The sequence below is a fragment of the Haliaeetus leucocephalus genome, unplaced genomic scaffold (assembly GCF_000737465.1).
Source record: "Haliaeetus leucocephalus isolate CR32 unplaced genomic scaffold, Haliaeetus_leucocephalus-4.0 Scaffold165, whole genome shotgun sequence".
NCBI classification, from domain to species: Eukaryota; Metazoa; Chordata; class Aves; order Accipitriformes; family Accipitridae; genus Haliaeetus; species Haliaeetus leucocephalus.
Genome location: NW_010972601.1, coordinates 749597 through 769099, shown reverse-complemented (window position 1 = coordinate 769099; position 19503 = coordinate 749597). Strand labels below are relative to the sequence as shown.

At 46.1% G+C, this 19503-nt stretch overlaps 1 protein-coding gene across 5 annotated transcripts in view; it reads right to left on the bottom strand.

The window, feature by feature from the left end:
• The window catches only part of OSBP2 (oxysterol binding protein 2), a 122238-nt gene extending 102741 nt beyond the window's left edge, over positions 1-19497 (bottom strand). For 2 of the 5 annotated variants that reach the window (XR_774096.1, XM_010563348.1), the window contains exon 1: positions 19270-19497. Coding sequence is in view for 2 of the 5 variants with exons in the window: in XM_010563348.1 (XP_010561650.1) it covers positions 19270-19436 (167 nt within the window). In the remaining 3 variants the exon portion in view is untranslated. Of the gene's footprint in view, positions 1-591; positions 633-11488; positions 11567-19269 lie in introns of those variants that run through there. The other 3 variants (XM_010563352.1, XM_010563350.1, XM_010563349.1) reach the window with 3 other exon arrangements.
• Between the last annotated feature and the right edge of the window lie 6 nt (positions 19498-19503).

The window sequence follows — 19503 nt, the reverse complement described above, 5'->3', positions numbered from 1 at the left end:
AAAAAGATATGATTTACTTCTATTTAAAGGCCGATTAATCTGCAACTGGCTGCAGTTGGAATGGAAACAGATTAGCAACAATCAGATTTAAGGCAAAAAGCCTGCAATCCAGGCTGCAATCCTCGCCAGCCGGAGGGATGCCTGCAGCTCAGGCACCCACCGCCTCCACAGATCACGAGACAATTTTCCCCTGCCCCGACCCATCCAGCAGCTTCCCAAGCCGGCTTCTGGGACAAGCCACCACCTGCACATGGGACCCAACGCCAATGAGCCTCAGTCAACACCGCACATTGTCGCCAAGCAAGGGTTTAGGAGTGACATTCCTGTCAACCTCTCCTGTAAATAGATGGACGCAATAAGAGAAGCAATCTAGATTTCACACTCCTTTCTCCACTGCTTTGCCACTTTAGTTTGGCTGTAACACCTACTCCAGTGCAGGGCAAGCCTTTGCAAGGAAAAATCTGGAAGACGCTTCTGCTTCTCATCATTACAAATAGACCTTGTCTCTTCAAGCTTCACAAAAAGGAAAAAAAAAAAAAACAACCTATAAGGGAGCTCAAGGAAGGTAATTTGTCTGAAAGACATTCTCACCCACACTGCTGCAGTGTAGGACAAGGCACCACACTCATCCCTGACACTGTGTGCCATAAAGGTTTAATGCAAAGTCTCATGAGCACATTTTGCATACGTTAGCACTTCCAGGTCAGAGGCATCTTTGATGTAACAGTGAGTCTCAGAAAACTCACTGCTGGCAAAGTATACAGATCTAATAGTCAGGTCAAGAAAACTGACAACATTGCCACGCTGAAACGTCTCTGAAACCGCCCAGGCTTCCCCCTGCTTCTTAAATAAAAGCGTGGCAAACCTGCTGGCTAGATGGCTGAACAGCGCAGCTAGCCCTGTTTGGCTCACCAGCAGGCAATCTCCAAGTATGTATCCGAGCAGGGTGCCCAAGTACAGGGCCTCTTGTTTCCTGAGAAAACAGTGTGTAAAGCTTATATAAATGCACACAGACCTGTAAGTGCTTTTACTGCTAACATCAGAACCACATCAAAATGCATAGACGTGCCCCAGTTCCCTTCTCCTCGTATCCCAAAGAGATGTTCTGCTTCAACTGGGCTCCTACTCACAAGACTTCCACCCCAAATAAAAGGATACTCTAAAAGCAATCTATTCAGATGCATATTCTTCAGGATTAGCTTTTATAACACACTTATGACTCTCCCATGTGCACAGTGCAGGTTTTCTGACAGGAAACGTCAGCAGTGGTCAGCAGGAAAAAAAGCTGTAAGCCACCACACAGAGACCAGCAAGTGCAAGATATAGTCTGGCAAAGGGACTTTGTGTTGGGTATTTTATGAAAAATTAAAAAAAAAAAAGATAGAATAAAACAAGTTTAAAAAAAACAAAAAACAGTTACCAACAAGCTTGCCCACTCCTCCCACGACATCATGCTATCTCCTCTCCACCTCTGGAGAGACTGGTGGTGGCCCTGGCTGATAAGGATATCAGCCCTGTAAACACAGGCACCCAGAAAGAGCTCTTCCAGCCACTGGTTTGGGTGAGCAGCTTCACCTGCTCCTCAGGGTGAACCATCACCTTGTTCTGTAGGGCAAGAGAAGCTCTCCTCACTGGTGTGATGCTGTACAACTGCGGCTTTGCTCTAACACAACACTTTCCTCCAGCTTCCCAAAAAGGGCTTTCACTCATCCCCTTCCAACAGAAACAGAATTAAAGGCTGTAAAGGAACTCGGCGCCAGGAAAGCAAACCAAAGTGTATCTGGTTGGGAAAATACCTTAGCACTTGGCCAGAAAGAAACCCCCTAAGAGCATACCAGAGTCCCAAGCGTCCCACTTACAGCAGTCAGCCTGCAGCTGATAGAGCAGACATCACACACAGTTGTCCATCTCATCCAAAAAATCCAAAACTCAAGGTCAGCAGCTTTAGCAAAGCCACTGCTGTACGGCCAGGCAGCAGGAAGGCTGCAGCGAGCCGGGCTCTGTCTATGGAGCTGCATCTCCTGCAACAACAATGCCGATGACTGTAATGCCATTAGGCACAACAACAAAAAGCTTCTGGGGAAAACAGAGAGCTGTCTTTAGCGCCAGACTCACCAGTATCACCCTCAGCACTCCGTCACCTGTATTTTGAATACACTGGATTTCCTCGCATTTAGGCTCTTCTCTGACTAGTTGCCTAGCTGTAATTTCCAAAGATAAAACCTTGGTTCAGGTGTACGTTCTGGTAACTACAACCACGCATGAGAAAGTGCCAAACTGCAACTACCAGACAGAGCCCGGAGCTTACAGCCCAGCAGGGATGCTGGCAGCTTCGCCGGAGGCAGGCACACACTCAGCATTCAAGAGAACCCTGTTAGAAAACCTGTTCACCTCTTCTAAAAATGGCAGAGGAAGCCCCCCAGTTTACTGTTTTCATTATTTTCCAAGCAAAAATGCTAAAGATCCAGAGAGGGAAAAACCCACCAAAATTTGTGGGCAGTACTGCTGCCAAGTTTATTGCATCAATTAAAAGTTTATGAAAGGTCTGGTCCAGATCGTATCATCTCCACAGAAGTTAGTATAAACTAAGACCTGGGCGATGCATGACTTGCATGCTAGCTGGCTCATTTTTAAACATGAACAACCGACAAATGACCATACACAAGGTTAATTTGACAAATGCTCTTACTGCACAAGAATGCTGAAATAAATGCAATACAGCAGATGAGAGCCTCAAGCAGTAATTTTTCTTGTTACAGCCTCTGCTTTTAAGTTTTCACAGGTTCTCCAGCCCTTGGGAACTGGGTTAAATGATCAGAATAAAGACCAGCCATAGTCAGGTCATGTTTATATTTTCTCACCACTACATCAAAGAACGTAAGAGCGCACAGAGCACAGAACAGACAACATTAAGACCCGATTTTTATTCCTATCCCACCGATGTGTTTTCATACTTAGGATATTCAGCATGGTAAAAATATCCTGGTTTTTCAGACTACAGAGTTTAGGGGTCTATTTGCTTTGAGCACAAGACCCACCCAGTCTTTCTGAGATCAAGTGTGGATAGAAGAGCTTGCTTCCAAGAATTTTTCCATGTCTGCAAGTTTATGCAAGTTACCATCAACACAAATTTTCTTCAGAGACACTGCATGAATAACGGCCTATGACCTTGAACACGACTTTAAAATCATCACACTTCTGACTTTTTGCCAATTTTCAAACAACGCTAAAATTACAGCACAAAATTTCTTTCTGTATGAAGTATTTCCTACAGATAAATATCTAGACGCAAAGCCCACATGGTTGTATAGACATATTTCTTCCACTATTTTAAGGCCTAGGCACAAGAAGACAAAGCTAAAACTTCACATTTAAAACCCGATCTAACTGTTGCTTCTCAGCCCTTGACTGTGAACTCCTCAGTTCAGCAACTGCCCTGCTATAGGTTTATGTACAGTACAGTGTGAAGGCTGGTTTCTAGGTGTACACCCAGCACAGATTTGGAGAGTGGTTCATTCAGTTGCATTTTCTCACCAAATATGACAAGCAGCTGCTTCTGCTCAAGGCAAATACTTAATGTCAGCAGACAACAGCAACTTCAGAGGCCTCCTGCAACCACCCAGAAACTTTATTCCGCAACAAAAAAAAGTGTTCAGCTCTATAATCAGCATATCCTACTTTTGGTAGGTAGCAATTACCTCTTCTTCACAGAGACCAGCGTAGGCAGCTGCCTGCCTTTCAGAACCGATTTAAGTGGCTGGGTAGTGGGCATAAAATTGCTACCCAAGTCTGAGCAGAAGAAGGGAGCATGAACTTGAAAACTGAAAGAGACACTTAGGTATACAAGGTACCTCCATGATGTCCATTATCTATGAAATGATCAGACTATCTTTTGAGGACACGCTCCTGGGGAGTGCAGAGCTCAGCAATCCAGTGAGCAGCAATTTTTTCCATAAGAAATGATGAAACAGAGAGGGGAAAATGCAAGCAGGATCTTAAAACATATCTGCAATTGAGTGCATGGGGCAGTGTAACACAATGTAAGATCTTTCCCATTCCTTATGGCACTACCCAAAAAATAAAAAGATTTTGGCAGCTGGTTTTTCAGCTGCAGGAGATGCCAAGAGGGTTGTGGGTTTTTTTAAATAGAAATCAGGAGTTAACTGCTTCCTGGCCTGTTATTCGGACTGGCAGATCTCTTGGATCAAATCCTGCAGATGCCCAAATGACCTTGGCCAATCACTTCTGGACAGACCTGACACATCTCAGCTGCTTCACCTGCAAGGCCAAATGCCCAAAGCAAGTCTTCCAGCATTGGTGCCTCCAGACCTCTTCCTGAACAGTCACATTTTCATTACCATCAGCCTACTTAGATGAACACTGCTCATCAGGGTCAATCAAGCCAATCAAGGATGAAGCACAGAAAAATGTTACAACGGTTAGAGCAAGGTATTAAATTTAGGGTTTACGTGCATATACGATTTATGTATATATATGTATATATATGATACAATTGATTTATATTGTATCACAGATATTGTATCATATATATTGTATTATCAGTAATATATTGTTATTATTACATATAATTTATATTGTATCATATAATTTGTCACAAAACTCCAAAATAAAAAGCAAGCACAGGGTGACAGTGTTTTACTGTATTTACCTTCACAAAGTAAATGCCAGAAAGACAGTCAGACTGCTCCTAGCACTAGGGACACTACATTCCCTCTAGCCTGCACACAAGAATATACAACCATACAAAGCACGTATCAGTGCTTTCAGAAATTCATCTTGGGGATCAGAGTCATGCCAATACTCTGCATTGGGATCAGTGTTCAGGGGCTATATGTTTTCTGCAAAAATCCTGCAGATATTGACCGTGGGTTACCAGGAACAGAAGAGTTAAACGTATGGCCAAGAGGGAAGGCAAAGTCAGTGACCTTCACAAGGGACTGCTCTCACACACAGACAAGGATGAGTTACAGCTTTAAGCGAATTTCCCAACTGCTCAAATCAGACTTTCAGTGTTATTTTAGTGTACTGTCTTGCAAGAATACTTCCATGGCGCAATAAGATGCTTGGAGTTTTTTAATGCAGAAATACTCGAGCTGCTTCGGCACAGTCCGAGACCTGCCCTCCGCTCTCACCAGCTTCGTGCTCCTCTGGTCACAGCCAAGCCTAGGTACTAGTCTCCCAGACGGCGCTTCACAGGACACCTTCTACACCTTCTCAAGAAGAATCAGCTGCCGTCCCATCCCTCTCCTCCAGGCAGGCAAGGTTCACATCCACAAAAGCAGCATCAGCGCTTCATTCAAAGTCACTACCTTTCATTTCAGCAGCCACTTTGGGAACCCCAGGGACTTCCAAAGAAGCCTGCTGTACACGTACCACAAAGGCAAAGAAGCAATTAATGAGCAAAACCGCATTCTGCACAAACAGGCCCTTTGCTCGGCCAGGAGACCCACGCCAGCCCACCCAGCTGCTCGGGCTCTTGGGAAGCAGAAGGATTTTGCCGGCAGGTCCCAAAGCCCCCCTGCAGGTCCAGGCCCTGGTGCGTCATGAAGGGCATTAAAAACCTCTGTCCCTGAGTGCCTGAGAGCTTGTGTCCAAGCAGCTCCCGTCAAAGGGACAGGGCTGGGAACAGCTTATTTTTAGACCTCAGCCTCAGCAACGTTCATTTCCGTAGGAGACGCATCAAACGCTTACCATCTCTAAATGCCTGCCTCCTCTGCCTCTCTAAAAATTTCAAAGTTAGACTGCTTGAGACAGAAGAAAGAGATTTTTCTTCCCTAATCAGGACAACTTAAACTGGATGAAGCAAGCATAGAGCTAACACACACAGGGGCAACAGACAGTTACTTTGCCAGTGCAGAAAAAACAAAAGTGAAAACAGGAAAAGCAGAAAGATATTTGCTGTGTGCCTTAACACCGATCACTGTATTGATACACACTCCCCCAGTATGGTATGAGATATGGATAGTTACACCTGTGAAAACAAATATTGACAATACAGCTCAGCACCAGAAGGAAACCAGTTCTCTGAAGCTTTTTCACAGCTTTACATTTTCTCCAGCCAACAGAAGAGAGAAATCATGTTGCATAGCTTTAAAGTGTAATATATTGAAGACCAAACATTTATACAAAAGCATTAAGGCAGGTCCCATACAAGAAAGGCCAAACTTGGTCTAAAAGCCACCCTGTGCATACACGAGCTTCTCCATTTAACTGAATCCAGGAAGGTGCTGGCAGGACAGTGACCCATGTCCCATGTCTTTCTAGCAGCTGCTAGGAAGGACACTGAGCCCTGGGGTCTCACCCCAGCAGGTTCAGCTGCTGGAAGGTTTCCACCAAAGGAGCCCAAAGCGCTGCAGGGTGGACAGGACAAGTCTCCCTGAGGGAGGAGGAAGACCCCAGCTGAGCTGCAGAGGAAAGCAGCCCACTGCTTAGCCAGTTTTCAGAGTATAACTTCATGTAGGTTAAAAATAAAGCTGTGTTCATCCTCCTCCTTTCCTCCCAGCATACACCAAAGTGCTTTTATGCATGAAAACTCATTTTTCTTACCTTCTCTGCCCATTTTTATTTCTTTATTCTTGTCAGGAGGTGCAGGAAGAAAAGCAGGTTTAAACCTTCAATTTTCATTTTTATTTTTTTTACTGTTTTACCAGAGATAAAAAGAAATGCTCTAACAGGGAATAGAAGGCAGGCTATTGTAGGAAATCTTCCCATGGTCCCATATCAACATATTAAGGAGTACACACCAGTGAAAAGGCAGTAAAATGCTCTCTTCCCAAGTAAGCGAGCTAGATCACATCATATTCATGCTTGCTTAAGACTAAACTAAGCTGTTCAGACTACAACAGTTGCACATGGGAGCAGATTCTTTTTATAGACATCTGCCGCAGCAGAAACGCTACTCGAGGTTTTATTAAAGAGAGAAAAGGTGCACTTTGCACCTACTTTGGTAGTATGATGTGCCTTCGTTAATTTCAATCACAGGAGAGCACTGAAACTGGACAGTGATTTTAAGCATTTCTGCTAGGTTTACAACCCTCAGGCTATAAACTTGCCCTCAACACACCATACATTACCACCATGTTGTTGTCTTTGTTTTCGTCCCCTACAAAGCAGACAAACCTCACCACATTTTCTCCCATTAGCAACTATAATAAAAACATTTAGGGTGAAAGACAGCTTTGCAACACTGAACAAAGCCCACTGCCCCAAAGCCCATCACATCTCAACTGGTAGGTCCCAAGACAACTGGCTTGGGTCTTGCATTTCGTACAGTTCTCCTTCCGTCAGACAAAGATATACTCAGTACGGAGTGGAAAAAAGGCAGCGGTCCCAGACACACGCTGCAAGCTAAATATCAACAATTCACATGCAACTCTTGCATGTCCTCTAAATGATCCTTGGAAAGCCAAGAGGGTTTTTTGATAGAAGACTTGCTGCACTGTGGCTTTTCTTAAAGCAATTCCCACCAGGGAACATCTACTGATGTGGCAGCAGGAGGGAGACACGTGCTCACCTAACAAGTCCCTCCCTCAAGTCTTCTACACATCTTAGGCTCCAAGCCCAGCAAGACGATGTGGGACCTGAAGCCATGTACACCCTGCTGCCAATCAATGCAAGGCATTGATCCCAGGTTTGGGCAGCACAAAAGTCTGATCAACAAAACCTTATCCCATAGTCTCATCTGGCCAAGGAATATGTTCAAATGCATTCCTGCTGAAATTGTAAATCTTCATCATGGGAACACCTCAGACCAAGTTCACAACAACATTAAAACCACACTACGTTAAAGATTATGCAGCTCCTACTCCCGTTACAATCATCCAGCCTTACCCTGTGAAACACAGGGCACAGCACAGCCGTCATGTTAGAGAGGAAAGCTCCACTGCCATGCTCCCAGCGCTTCACTACAAATGCGTCACTGCCTCCCTGCAGCATCCGTAGGGAATTTTCCCTAAAGCTCTCCGTGCCCCATTTTGATGGCAGAATTTGACTCTCGCGATCATTAAGCCTGTTACAGGTATTGTGCTCTTGGAAATTAAATGCAAAAATCTTGATGAAATCAGTCTCATTCCCACGGCACGTGCTTTACGCTATCTCCAAAGCAGGGGATGACAGGTAATATATTAACTTGTAACATCCCCAAAATGCAGAATATCGGATGCGGGAAGCTAGACAGATACTTCATTACTGCCCTGTAAAGGCAGCTTAGGGCTGCAGATGTGAAGTAGAATTCAATCCAACCCAGTAATTACAGACCTTATCTGTGCTGAGATACAGTGCTGCATCATCTAAAGGTACTTAGAAGTGACAATTCGGGGCCTGATGCCTACAGGCTGTAAGGAAGAAAAAATTGCCTTATTGCAGGGCAACAAAGGATGACTTGCTAGACCTCTGCAAGTCAACTTCCAAATTTAAAACTAAACTTCTAAGGCACATGCATCCATAGGTTTTCCACTTCAAAGCAGAAGTCTTCACTGCTTTTCTTGTGGTATAAAAGAAAGGGACAGAGAGGAAGAGGTAGGTGCCTCACCCAGTGCATAGTCAAAGTTTACCTACACAAAAATGCAGGCTCCTCAGAAAACAGTTCAAGGGCAGCACCACAGCTGGAACATCCCAGAGACTACACGGGCAAAAGTAAACAGGTAAGAAAATATTAACATTTCTGTCTTTCAGCTCCTAAGCAAATCCCACTCCTAAAGGGATCAGAAACCCAGCCAAGTCTCTACCTCCCCAAGCATCCCAGCAAAACATTATATTTATTATAAGCTTTAACTAATAAAACCATGATATACCAGTAAAGCACAGTGTAATCACATTATAAACTTCAGATGTGCATTTGTATTGGCTTCTCAATCCTCAGGCTGTCCCAACGTCAGGTAGAAGTTCTTCCCTCACTCTAAGGGCCAACTTATAACTTCAGAGAATAAAATTATACTTAGGTTTTTTTTTAAAAAGTAGTACAGCCACAAGCAGTGCAGGAATTGAGAGCTGGAGGGGCTGGATGAGTAACACTAGCTTTCACAAAGCCAAACTCTCAGTACTATTAAAAAAATCAACTTTAGAACCAGCACAGAGCACACAGTGAGACTGCATTGTTCAAGCTGTGCTGAAAGCACCAGTGTCCCAATTCCTGACCAAATCAGCTTTTCAGATTTGTAAGTATATTCTGCTCATTTCCGAACGTGAGGCACAAAAGAGCCCCAGACCGCAGGGGACATACCCTGCAGCCTGTCCCTTCCCACCTCCCCCGGTCATGACGTGACTCTCGCCCATGGGGCGAGCGGAGGAGGTACAACACAAGGACCAGAAGGATGCAGTAAGGCACTGGTTATCTGTACACCTCCAGTGCTCTGCGAGCCCCGGTCAGCTCTCCTCACTTCACATTTGGAGGCATGCCCATGCAGCTCTTCCCATCAGGTGCTCTGCTGACACAGCTCTCCTGCCCTCCCCAAAGCCAGCACACAGCTACAGCTGTCTGTCCCCGATATTGGCAGTGGAACATGAATCAGGAGGGAAAAAAAAGAGAATAAATGAGGGTCTCGCACTGTGAACCCCCTGTAGCAGGGTGCCATGGAAGTGGGGGAGTCAGTCTATGAAACAGCCTGAAGCGTGCAGACACAGGAATCACCAGTGCTCCCCCGGCACTGCCAGGGCAAGCCATAGACATGATGTGGCTTTTCTTCATCCTCCATCACTATCTGGAGAGCTGAAGGCAAACTTACCAAGTTTTAAGCATCAGAAACCAAATAATGACAGAACAGTACATTAACTGAGTCTGGAAGGCACCTCAAGTCCAGTCTCCTGCTCTGAGCAGAAGCAACCACATCAGGTTGTGCAGGACCTTGTCTAGTCACAGCTTGAATATAGCCAGGAGTTTCCTCCACCTCTCCAGACCCCTACCCCAATATTCAGCCCCCACTCCCAATTACAACATGTTTCCTTGTGTCCACGTATGATTTCCCATGCTCTGATACCAGCCCATTGCCTCATCCCACCATGAGCAGGGCCAGGCTCTGTCCTCTCCGCACCCTCCCATCACGTAGCTGTGGGCAGCAGTAAGGTCTCCCCTTCTCCTCCGGTGCAGGCTGAGCTTACCCACATCCCTCCACCACTCCAGCCTTCTCCTGGGGAGCCCCAAACCAGACCCACAGTCCAGACAGGCCTTCCCAGGGCTGAGCAGAGGGGATGGTCCCTTCCCTCAACACGCTGGCTGCACTTCTGCTAACACAGCCAGAGAGACAGCTGACCTGTGATGGCTCCTGGTCACTTTGTTGTCCACCTGGACCCCCCAGGGGCTCTTCTGCAAAGCTACCTTCTAGCCAGTTACCCCAGGGCAGGGCTTGTGTTCACCTCTGCTGAACAACACAAGGTTCTCATCATCCTGTTTCTCCAGCCTGCCATGGTCCCTCTGACACCCAGACCTGCCTTCTGACATAGCAGCCTCTCTGCTCCATTTGGTATCATCCACAGACTGGCTGTGAGTGCACTCACCCGTTAATAAAGACATTATAAAGCAAATACTAGGACTAATGCAGTGTAATCTTACCACATCTACAAAAAAGTAATCAAATTATATGTTCAAACACTACACTCTTAACAAATATCAATCCTTGACAGGATATGACTACTGTGAGCATTTAACACTACACCAGCTTCAAAAGGGGGCCCTACGTGTTGTCTCAAGACAGTGAAAGTACCATACAATTCAGCAGTGTGAGCTGATAAGTGTGCTGTGCATGCTCAATACAAATTATACAGTATTAAGATGATGGTCACCTTTTGAACCATCGCAAAATTACTTTTGGTTTGAGCACTCTATTCCGTCCTGCTTATAAAAATTACATCCCAGGAGAGATTCAAAGATGGGGAGCCTGCAGCAGTCTCTCACCAACACAGACCACAGGAGACCCAACTGACAAGGAAAGGAAAAAACTATTTGGATAAAATAAAGCCACATATTAGTTTCACCTGACCACACACTATAAACCTGTAGTGCTTTTTTTGCTCCACAAGCTCTGCTGGAGAACACCTCAGTAGCAACATGGGAATAACAAACAGCAGATAAACAGCATCCAGCATCAGTCACAGTAACGCACGCACTTGGAAACAGCAAAGCTGGAAGGTCTCCACCTTTTAAAAAAAGGATGGGGCTTCTGAAGTACACAGCCCTGACACCTAGCCATGCAGCACCACCCAAGCACTCACATCCAGATGCCTCCAAAGAGGACTTCAAACCAAAGGCTGAAACTTAACTTCATTAACTCTTAACAAGCTGCAGGCACAGGTGGCACCCCCACCTGCTGCACAACATCTCCACATTTTTTAAGTCAAAAAGGTGCTTATTTAATCATGTAAACCCCACTCATGCACACTCCATCTGGAGATAAGGGGCCTGTCTCTATCCTACTGGCATGAGCATACCTCAGTCACCCATATCCATTCCGCAGCCAAATGCACCCAAACTCACCCTGTCTTCCGAATTGGGACCGGTGTATTTTTCACACGTTTCCAAGAAGAGCCATCACTCCTGACAGTTGCAGAAGACCTGAAAAAAAAAGTTTGTGGAACCACCCCTGTGCATTTCACAGAAAAAGAGAAACTTCAAAAATCATGAAGATTCACAGAACTGGCGAATTAGTTGCCATGGATATTTTCTGCTGTGACAAATACTCTTAATTCTGTGCTCAGATGAGTGACAGGCACAAAGCACCAAGTCAGCTGGGAAGTGCCCACCACCGCACTTCTGCACTTCCAGCCCAACATCACCAAACACCATAGGGAGCATCCCTGGAGAAACTAAGCAAGTAACCTGAACGCCTGCCCCAGCAACAGGAGTCCAAGTGTCTTCCCAAAGGAGCTTTGCTGCCCACCCAGGGTTACTACTGCAAGCCCTTGTTATCACATCTGCTAGGTATGCCATGGAAAGAAGCAGTTTGCTGTTCTTTAAAAGACCACACAGCTGCAGTGTTTAGGTATCTGTACTAATCAACAAGCCTAAAGTAAGATGATCTTATGCATATAGCAGTAATACGCAAGCAGTAGGAGTGAAGGACAACGTTTTCCTGCTCTGTTTCTTACAAAGTGCTTAGCAGAAACCTGCTCTAGCTATTAATAACAGATTAAGAATCACCGCTTTGTGTTAAAGAAGGAAGAGAGAAAGGCACAGACTCCCACTTCACCGTATTTATCTTCACATGCATTGCAGAAGCTGCTTTAAACTGCTACATGTGCCCAGACAGTGCTCTTCATCTGGAGAATTAAGACTATTTTTAGGGAAGGAAGGACCTCCCCCTGAGTCACTGTAGGGACATACATCTATCCGGTCGTGATTTCAAAGCAGAAATATCCTTAAAGAGTTAGATTTTAAAAAAAAAAAAAAAAACACAACAGGAAAGTTGATAGAAATACAGTTCGGCCCAAATTAGCGTGAAAGGAAGGACCGCTGGATGCAGGGCAAACACACGCGACAACGCGTTTAACACAGGCATGCAAGCCAGTCAATACTGCTCACACTGCAAAAATTTCATCGCTGCCCATGTCAGCACTGTGAACTGCACGACATAACTTGCAAGCAGCAACAAACCCAGCTGTACAGCAATGTCATACAGTTATGAGCAACATCACCTGGTGACAGCGGGAGGCTGGGATGACCGAGAGCAACAAGCCACATCTCAAAACAGCACTCCCAGGAGCCCGTGCTTGCAAAGGTGAAGTGAATCGTATAAGCACCTGGAACAGGACGAAGGAGGAGATTCGTTCTGCTTTTATCCCAGTGCTGCCACTGACAATCGAATCGTGCCACTGCCCTGTAGTACCATGCTTTCGATTTGCATTTTTAATTCTGAAGTTGATTCGTACATAGCCTGAAGGCTCAGCACTGGCATCCTCACACCCATGCCTGCGTGAGTCAGCAATCACTGACCCAACAGCTACAAGCACATCCAGCTTTATCATCCTCTCACTTTAACTCCGTCTGCCCAGCCTGCAGTCGTCAGACAGAGAAATATTAAGTAATGAATTATTAAACAAGCTTTTTGATCGAAACCAAACAAAGGCTGATATAAAGTGTAAAAAGATCCCTGCCAAGGTGCCATAGGAACAATTAAAATAATTGAACAGCATAATGAGGACCTGAAGGGAAATTTAACACCTCCAGTTAGCTCAGGTTTTGAAGCACTATCCCATTTAGGGGACAAATCTCCAGGATGTTATAGCACAGTGAGCTGCCTGCCCTCCAGATAGCAGGCTGGCACAACTCACATTTCAGGGTGACGACCGGAGTTGTTGGCCATCAGCACTAGATCTGAAGAGACCTACAAGAAGCAAAGGGCTCTGATATCACTGCACACTTAAGTTACCTAGCTACAATGCAATTTATACATAAGCACAAAACAACACAGAAAAGAAGCTCAACAGTCTGACTTGCTGCAACGTAAAAATCAACCTATGGATAATGAAAGCCCAAGTCATTCGGAAGTGAGTTACAGTGCTCTAAACATTGCACACTGCACTGACTGAAAACTCTTCAGAAGGAAATCAGGTAGGTTAAAAGGGATACTGTAAGGAAAAACACAGCAGGTTTCTCACATTACTTCCGACAAGATCAGCTCCTTCACCAGTGACTCACTGTGGGTACACAGGATGACAGACCATGCAAGCACAAATTTAAACCTGTAATTGGAGCAAGCGAAGTCAGAGCTGAATACCTATTACCCTGGAAAAAGACAGAGCTGAATACTTATTACCCTGGAAAAAGACAGGCATAAGAGCTACGGCCAAAAGGCAGGTGATGCCCGTCACCTCTGCGCGCCTGGACCAGAACAGGCAGCCGTATCGCTCCTCGAGCACGCCAGCAGCACGCACTGAAGGAAGACCAACCCGGAGGCTGACGACAATCTCTCAGAGGTGAGCAAAGCCACTGTTGTCACAAAGCAGCAGCCAGCCCACACGAGCCCTCAGCTGCAAAAGGCAGAGCTGAGCAGCAGCTACCAGCAACGTGTGGGAGAAAGGCAGGGCTGGAGCAGTGACCTTCCCCTGCCCTTGCAGAGGACGACAGAGGAAGGCTACAGCAAAGGCGTCACTACACCTACGTGTTCTCCAGAAACAAAAGCTGGAACGATTGAGACCAGAAACGGGTGACGGGCATCTTACTCTCCCATAAGTATCCGAGCAGCTGAGCCCATAAACATGCTTCATACCTGCAAACAGCTCCAGGAGCTAAGATTGCAGTGTGAGCAATGCTACCTGAAAGTTCACCGTGCAATTGACCTTGAAACAGCAATACAGGCTGCAGTCATTCCACACAAAACCAGAATGCATTGCCCCTCTCAAAATTTTAATTCTGCACAAGACAAACCAGTTATTTCTGCTGCAATTTCATCAAATGAAGCATTTGGGCCAGTATGCTTTATTTCTACCCATATAATCTTAAATCAAGTATCAAGATAGTTCATAGCTCTTGTTACCTGTTTGCAACCAGCAAACAAAACTGGGCAGAATACTACAACCGAAGGAAGAGACATAAAAATCCTCATACAGTGCTAATAATCAGGCCATGACAAAAACACCCTTAAGGACTAAGATCTGTGTCTCATGCTCTCCTGCAGTGTCAGCAGCAGTTGCTGTTTGGAGTCAAGAGAGCCTGACTCCCCCACCGCAGCACTAAACTGGGAGCAGAGCAATCAAGCCTGCAACAAGCAGTCCGGGAAAGAGCATCGCCCATCTCACACCACAGCAGCACTCAAGTGCTGCTCTGACGTGACATGCCCCGATGGAGCCATGCAAGCACCGCATCCCCAGTTACAAAGCACAGAAGAGGTGCTTCCTCAAAAATGGGCAAACGATGAACAGCGATCAACAGCAAAGCACCATATGGATAAAGCAAGTATCATGTGAAAACAAGATGACTGGGAACACAAATTATTAAAACGCTTGTCTGAAAACAAGTGGCTCAAAGTCACCATGAAGCCACAGGGCTCTCCTTAAAACCTGCGTGCTCCAACACCCCAAGGACATCCAGCTACTTCTATGTCTGCAGAGGGACAAGCCATTATAAAAATCATTCTAGGAGAGTGTCTCTCTCTCCTCATTTTATTATGTACAAGCTAAATATAAAGAAACATATTTTCCCCCCCTGAGGGTGGCGCAACACTGGAAGCGGGGCCCAGAAAGGCTGTGTAATCTCATACCTCGGAGACATTCAAACCTCAGCAGCTCAAGGTCCTGAGCAACCTCACTGGGCGGCCCCACATTGAGTGGGCACTGGATCAGAGGCTCCCAGAGGTCTCTTCTGGAAGTCCTCCACTTCTCTAGTATCAGCAGCGGTTTTCAAGCTCCTTCCTGAACTCACCACCTCAGCTCTCAGCTGGAGTCCAAGTACAAGAAGCAGGAAAAAAAACCTCCAGGTTGTACTCAAGACCTTACAATGCTAACCGGGAGTTAACTGCTGCATAAACAAAGCTAGTGAAGAATGCTGCTCTGGGAAACACAGCTTTTCCAGGGAACTGAGCTGCCCATGCCCTCCACCTTTGCAGGATAACACAGACAAGACAGCTAAACGGCCCCAGGCACCCATCATTCCTCTAAGAGCAGACCCAGCAAGGGGAGCTAAGGCTGCTTTCTGATGAGAAACCTTTCACTTCACGATGACCAAATCACAGCATGAAACATTTTTTTCCTTCCCCATTTGGCAATGCTTTAGCTGTTACATCCTGTGACCACAGAGAGTACTGCTGAAGGCTCTTCAGACACCTAACCCATGAATAACAGGCTATGGACCAAAACCACAGAGGCGACAACATGAAACTCAAGCTCTTCGAAATATGAGAAAGCTGCTCGGAGAAGACAACACTCATCTGGAGCATCGATCACAACAGCCAATACCAATCTTTGATGAATTAATACTTACCTAAAGATGCTCTCTAATCTCCTTGAAAACACTTATCTGTTCAAGGTGATTAGATTCTCCTGTACAGACATGCTAATTATAGATAATGATGAACCTATAAGTGGCAGCCTGCCAGAGTAGTTTAGAAAGAGAGTTTTGATCATTAGCAAGTCAAGCAGACTAGTTGTGTCATGCTTAAACTGCCCCCCAACACAGGCATCGCCTTTGTGCTGCAGATTCCCAAGTCAGCCAGAAAACTTGGTCAAAAAACAACCTCAGAGGGACAATCAATCAAGGGCAATTAAAATGGTCCAACTATCTTGCTGTGTGACTCCTGGAAGTTCCTAAATCCACACTGCTCACTCCAGAGGAGGGTACCGCAGAGGAAATCTTCAAGAATTACTCGGCCATTATCATTTTCCACCGGTTCAGAGTAGGGAATATGAAGCAAAAGCACACGATCTGCAGGGAAGCTTCGCTGGCAGTAAGACTTGATGTCTTCATAGATTTAGCAAAGATACAGGAGGCTTTAAAGACTCCATTTGGAAAGAATACTCTAATTAAAAGCTTTAATTCAGCAAACTGTCCCTGTGAAACCAACCGAGTGGAAAACAGACATTGCACCTGGCTACCCAAGAAAACCCCACCGAGCAGCTCCTGCCGGATGGCACTGCGCCCACCCACACACCATTACAACGGGAGCTCCCAAGAGGCTGCACAAGATTTTAAGAGCTCAACTCTACAAACAAAAAAACTACCAGGAATCACCACCAGGCAACGTGACAGGCTGTTTTTTTAAAGCAAGCTAAACAGCAAGCAGCAGGAAATTCAAATGAAACGAAAAGCTTCAATCTGGAACTAAATCAATACACAAGAGGAGGCCACTTGGGCATCACGGTGCAGTTTTTCCAATTAAGATGATTTTAGTGCACAAGCAAAATGAAGTTTCTATCCAGCTAGTCCTGAACAGTCAACAGCTAAATCATCCAGGTTGTGCATCAGGGCAACCACCTTCCAAACTCAAGCTACAAAGGCGTCAAAAGCCACGGAGAAAAGGAGAGCATAGCAATTCACCTGCAAGGGCACGATTTAACCTGCAAAGCCCTTAGCAGCAAATTCTGACATACACCTTCAGAGCTGGGATGAGCACAAAGGCCCAGCAGAAAGTAAGACACGTGGCTTACAGAATAGCAAGAGACCTTCTTAGAAGTTATTTCTTAAATTCTCTGCATAGAAGTCAAACAAGCAGCTGTCCGCATGTTGCCCAGCAGTCTGCTCACACAGAGAAGGTCAATGAAAATGCACCGCCTGATACCTGGCGCTTCCTTGCTCCTGTCAGTTAGCTAGAAGTAGTATTAAAATAAAAATGCCAGTTTACCCCAGACTGTCTCACAGGAGCGCGATGCGATGAGCAATTGGAGCTGACACTTGATGGATTGGCATGGCTGTTACTTAAGAGCATTGGTTTTGAAGAGTATCATGGAGGCTTTTTTCCATTTAAGAAAAACTTTACCACGTGTTCTGTACTATATTTTTGTACTCCTGACTCACAACCAAATTAACTCAGTTCTCATCAAGCCCAATGATGAAAAGAAGGCACAAAAAACCTTCAGCATGAATTTTCCCAAGCAGCTGCTGCAGGTCTGCACTGGCTGAAAGCTCCACAAAGTAATACAGTTTCAACTCCTTCACGCGCTGCTCAATTTCCTTGGGTGTTTTTGTTTGTTGTTTCAGCCTAAAATAGATCAAATTGTCTTAAAATAAACCCACTTGTTCCGATCTAAAATAATTGTTGAAGAAAACCACTCGTTTGCCTATGACAGATTTGGCACCAATACAGAAAAAAAATACCCTGACATGGCTACAAGTGGAGCATTAAACTTCAACAACCTTTTCAAGCCACATAGCTCTGCTGGTCCAGATCTGAACTAGAGTTAAAGAGCATAAGCATACCAGAAAGGATTACAAGTAAATTAGCTGAATTACTGAGAGGTAACTACATTCTCACAGGGGTGTTCATTACAGAGCATTTTTGTTTGGTTTGAGTTTGGGGGGGGGGGGGGTTTAAACAACTCCAAGTAGATAAACACACCATTGAACTTCTGACCTGTTACCTGGCATAGTCCAACCCCAGGACCCAGGTTCCAAATCTCTCTTTAGAGCTGGAGGAGTTTATATTAACACCTGACAGTGAGCTGAAGCTCAGGGATCTCCTTCGGGCTACAAGTCATCAGCTGTAGCTGAGAAGATGAACTTTGTGTGAGGAGAAAAAACAGCTTTTGCCTGGCCTTTAAAGAGAAGTCCTCACTCACAGGGTTTGGGACTTTAAAGATGTACTATTTTATAAAGCTCTAACCATCTTTAATATCTGGTACCCTCTCCATGTTCTCACATACTGCCAACACATACTCCACAATACTGAAGGTGACAGAGCACTTGGCTTCCCGGTGACAAGAATAAACATGACCCTTCCTAAAGGATAAAAACACCAAAATCCTACAACACCCTACGCCTGTATTTTTACCACTCAACTGATACAAGAAACACAAGAGAACCTACTAAAACAACATCGCTTTGTATCAAACCTCGCAGCCTCCCGTCCCCGTGTCCGATACCCTCCTCACGGAACCTACAGCCTGCCTGTACAAAAACCATCACGTTAGACAGCAAAGCAAGCCAGGCAAGACTTTTGAGTCACCGCTAAGTGCTATAACTTCCTTCCTTCCTCCAATAACACAGCCTCCTGCCCCGGCTGCCTCCCGGAGCACATCCCAGGCCATCCTTTCCCCTCGGACACAGCTGCCGCAGCGCTTGCATTTACAGGCACAGCTACTGCAATTATTTGCAGCCTCTAGTCTCCTGCCTGGCAATAAAAAACAAAACGGGAAAGGTGCAGCAGCAAGTTACAAAAGCAAATCAATTTTAGGCGAGAATGGTTTTTCGGTTTGAGGTTTGGGGGTTTTTTTGGTTGGAAGGCTTATGATTTTGGCTTTAAGGGTAGTTGTAGCAGCTGTAGCTGCTGCAGCGGGAGACGGAGGGATGGGAGATCAACGGGCCAGCTCCTCTCCACGGCACTGAGATCAAAACCCGAGTTTTGCTTTAAAAAGGGGGGGGGACACCACCAAAAACACCCAACTCGGTTCCCAAACCGAAGGGATTTTCGTTCCGAAAAAGCGCAGCCCCCGCGGGGTGCTCCCCTCCGGCCAGCCGCGGCTCGTCCCTCCCGACACCTGAGGCACCTGCCCGGGCCTGGCGGGGCTGACACCGGTGTACCCGGCCCGGGCAGCCGAAGGACACCGCACCCGCCGCAGCAGGCCCGGCCCGGTACCGACCCGTTCCCCCCCGCCCCTCGTCTCCGGTACCTGTAGTAGCTGAGGAGCCCGTTGCTGAGCACGAACCAGCGGCGCTGGTAGCCCTTCAGGTAGTTGGTCCACTTGAAGAGCCAGCCCTTGTAGGTGTCAGAGCCCGGGGCGGCGGGCGGTCCCCCCGCCGGTCCCCCGCCGCCCCGTCCCCCCGGCTCGGCGCTCATGGCCGGCAGCTCCTGGCAAGCCAAGCAAGGGACGGCGCTGAGGAGAGAGACCAACCCGCGGGTGCTG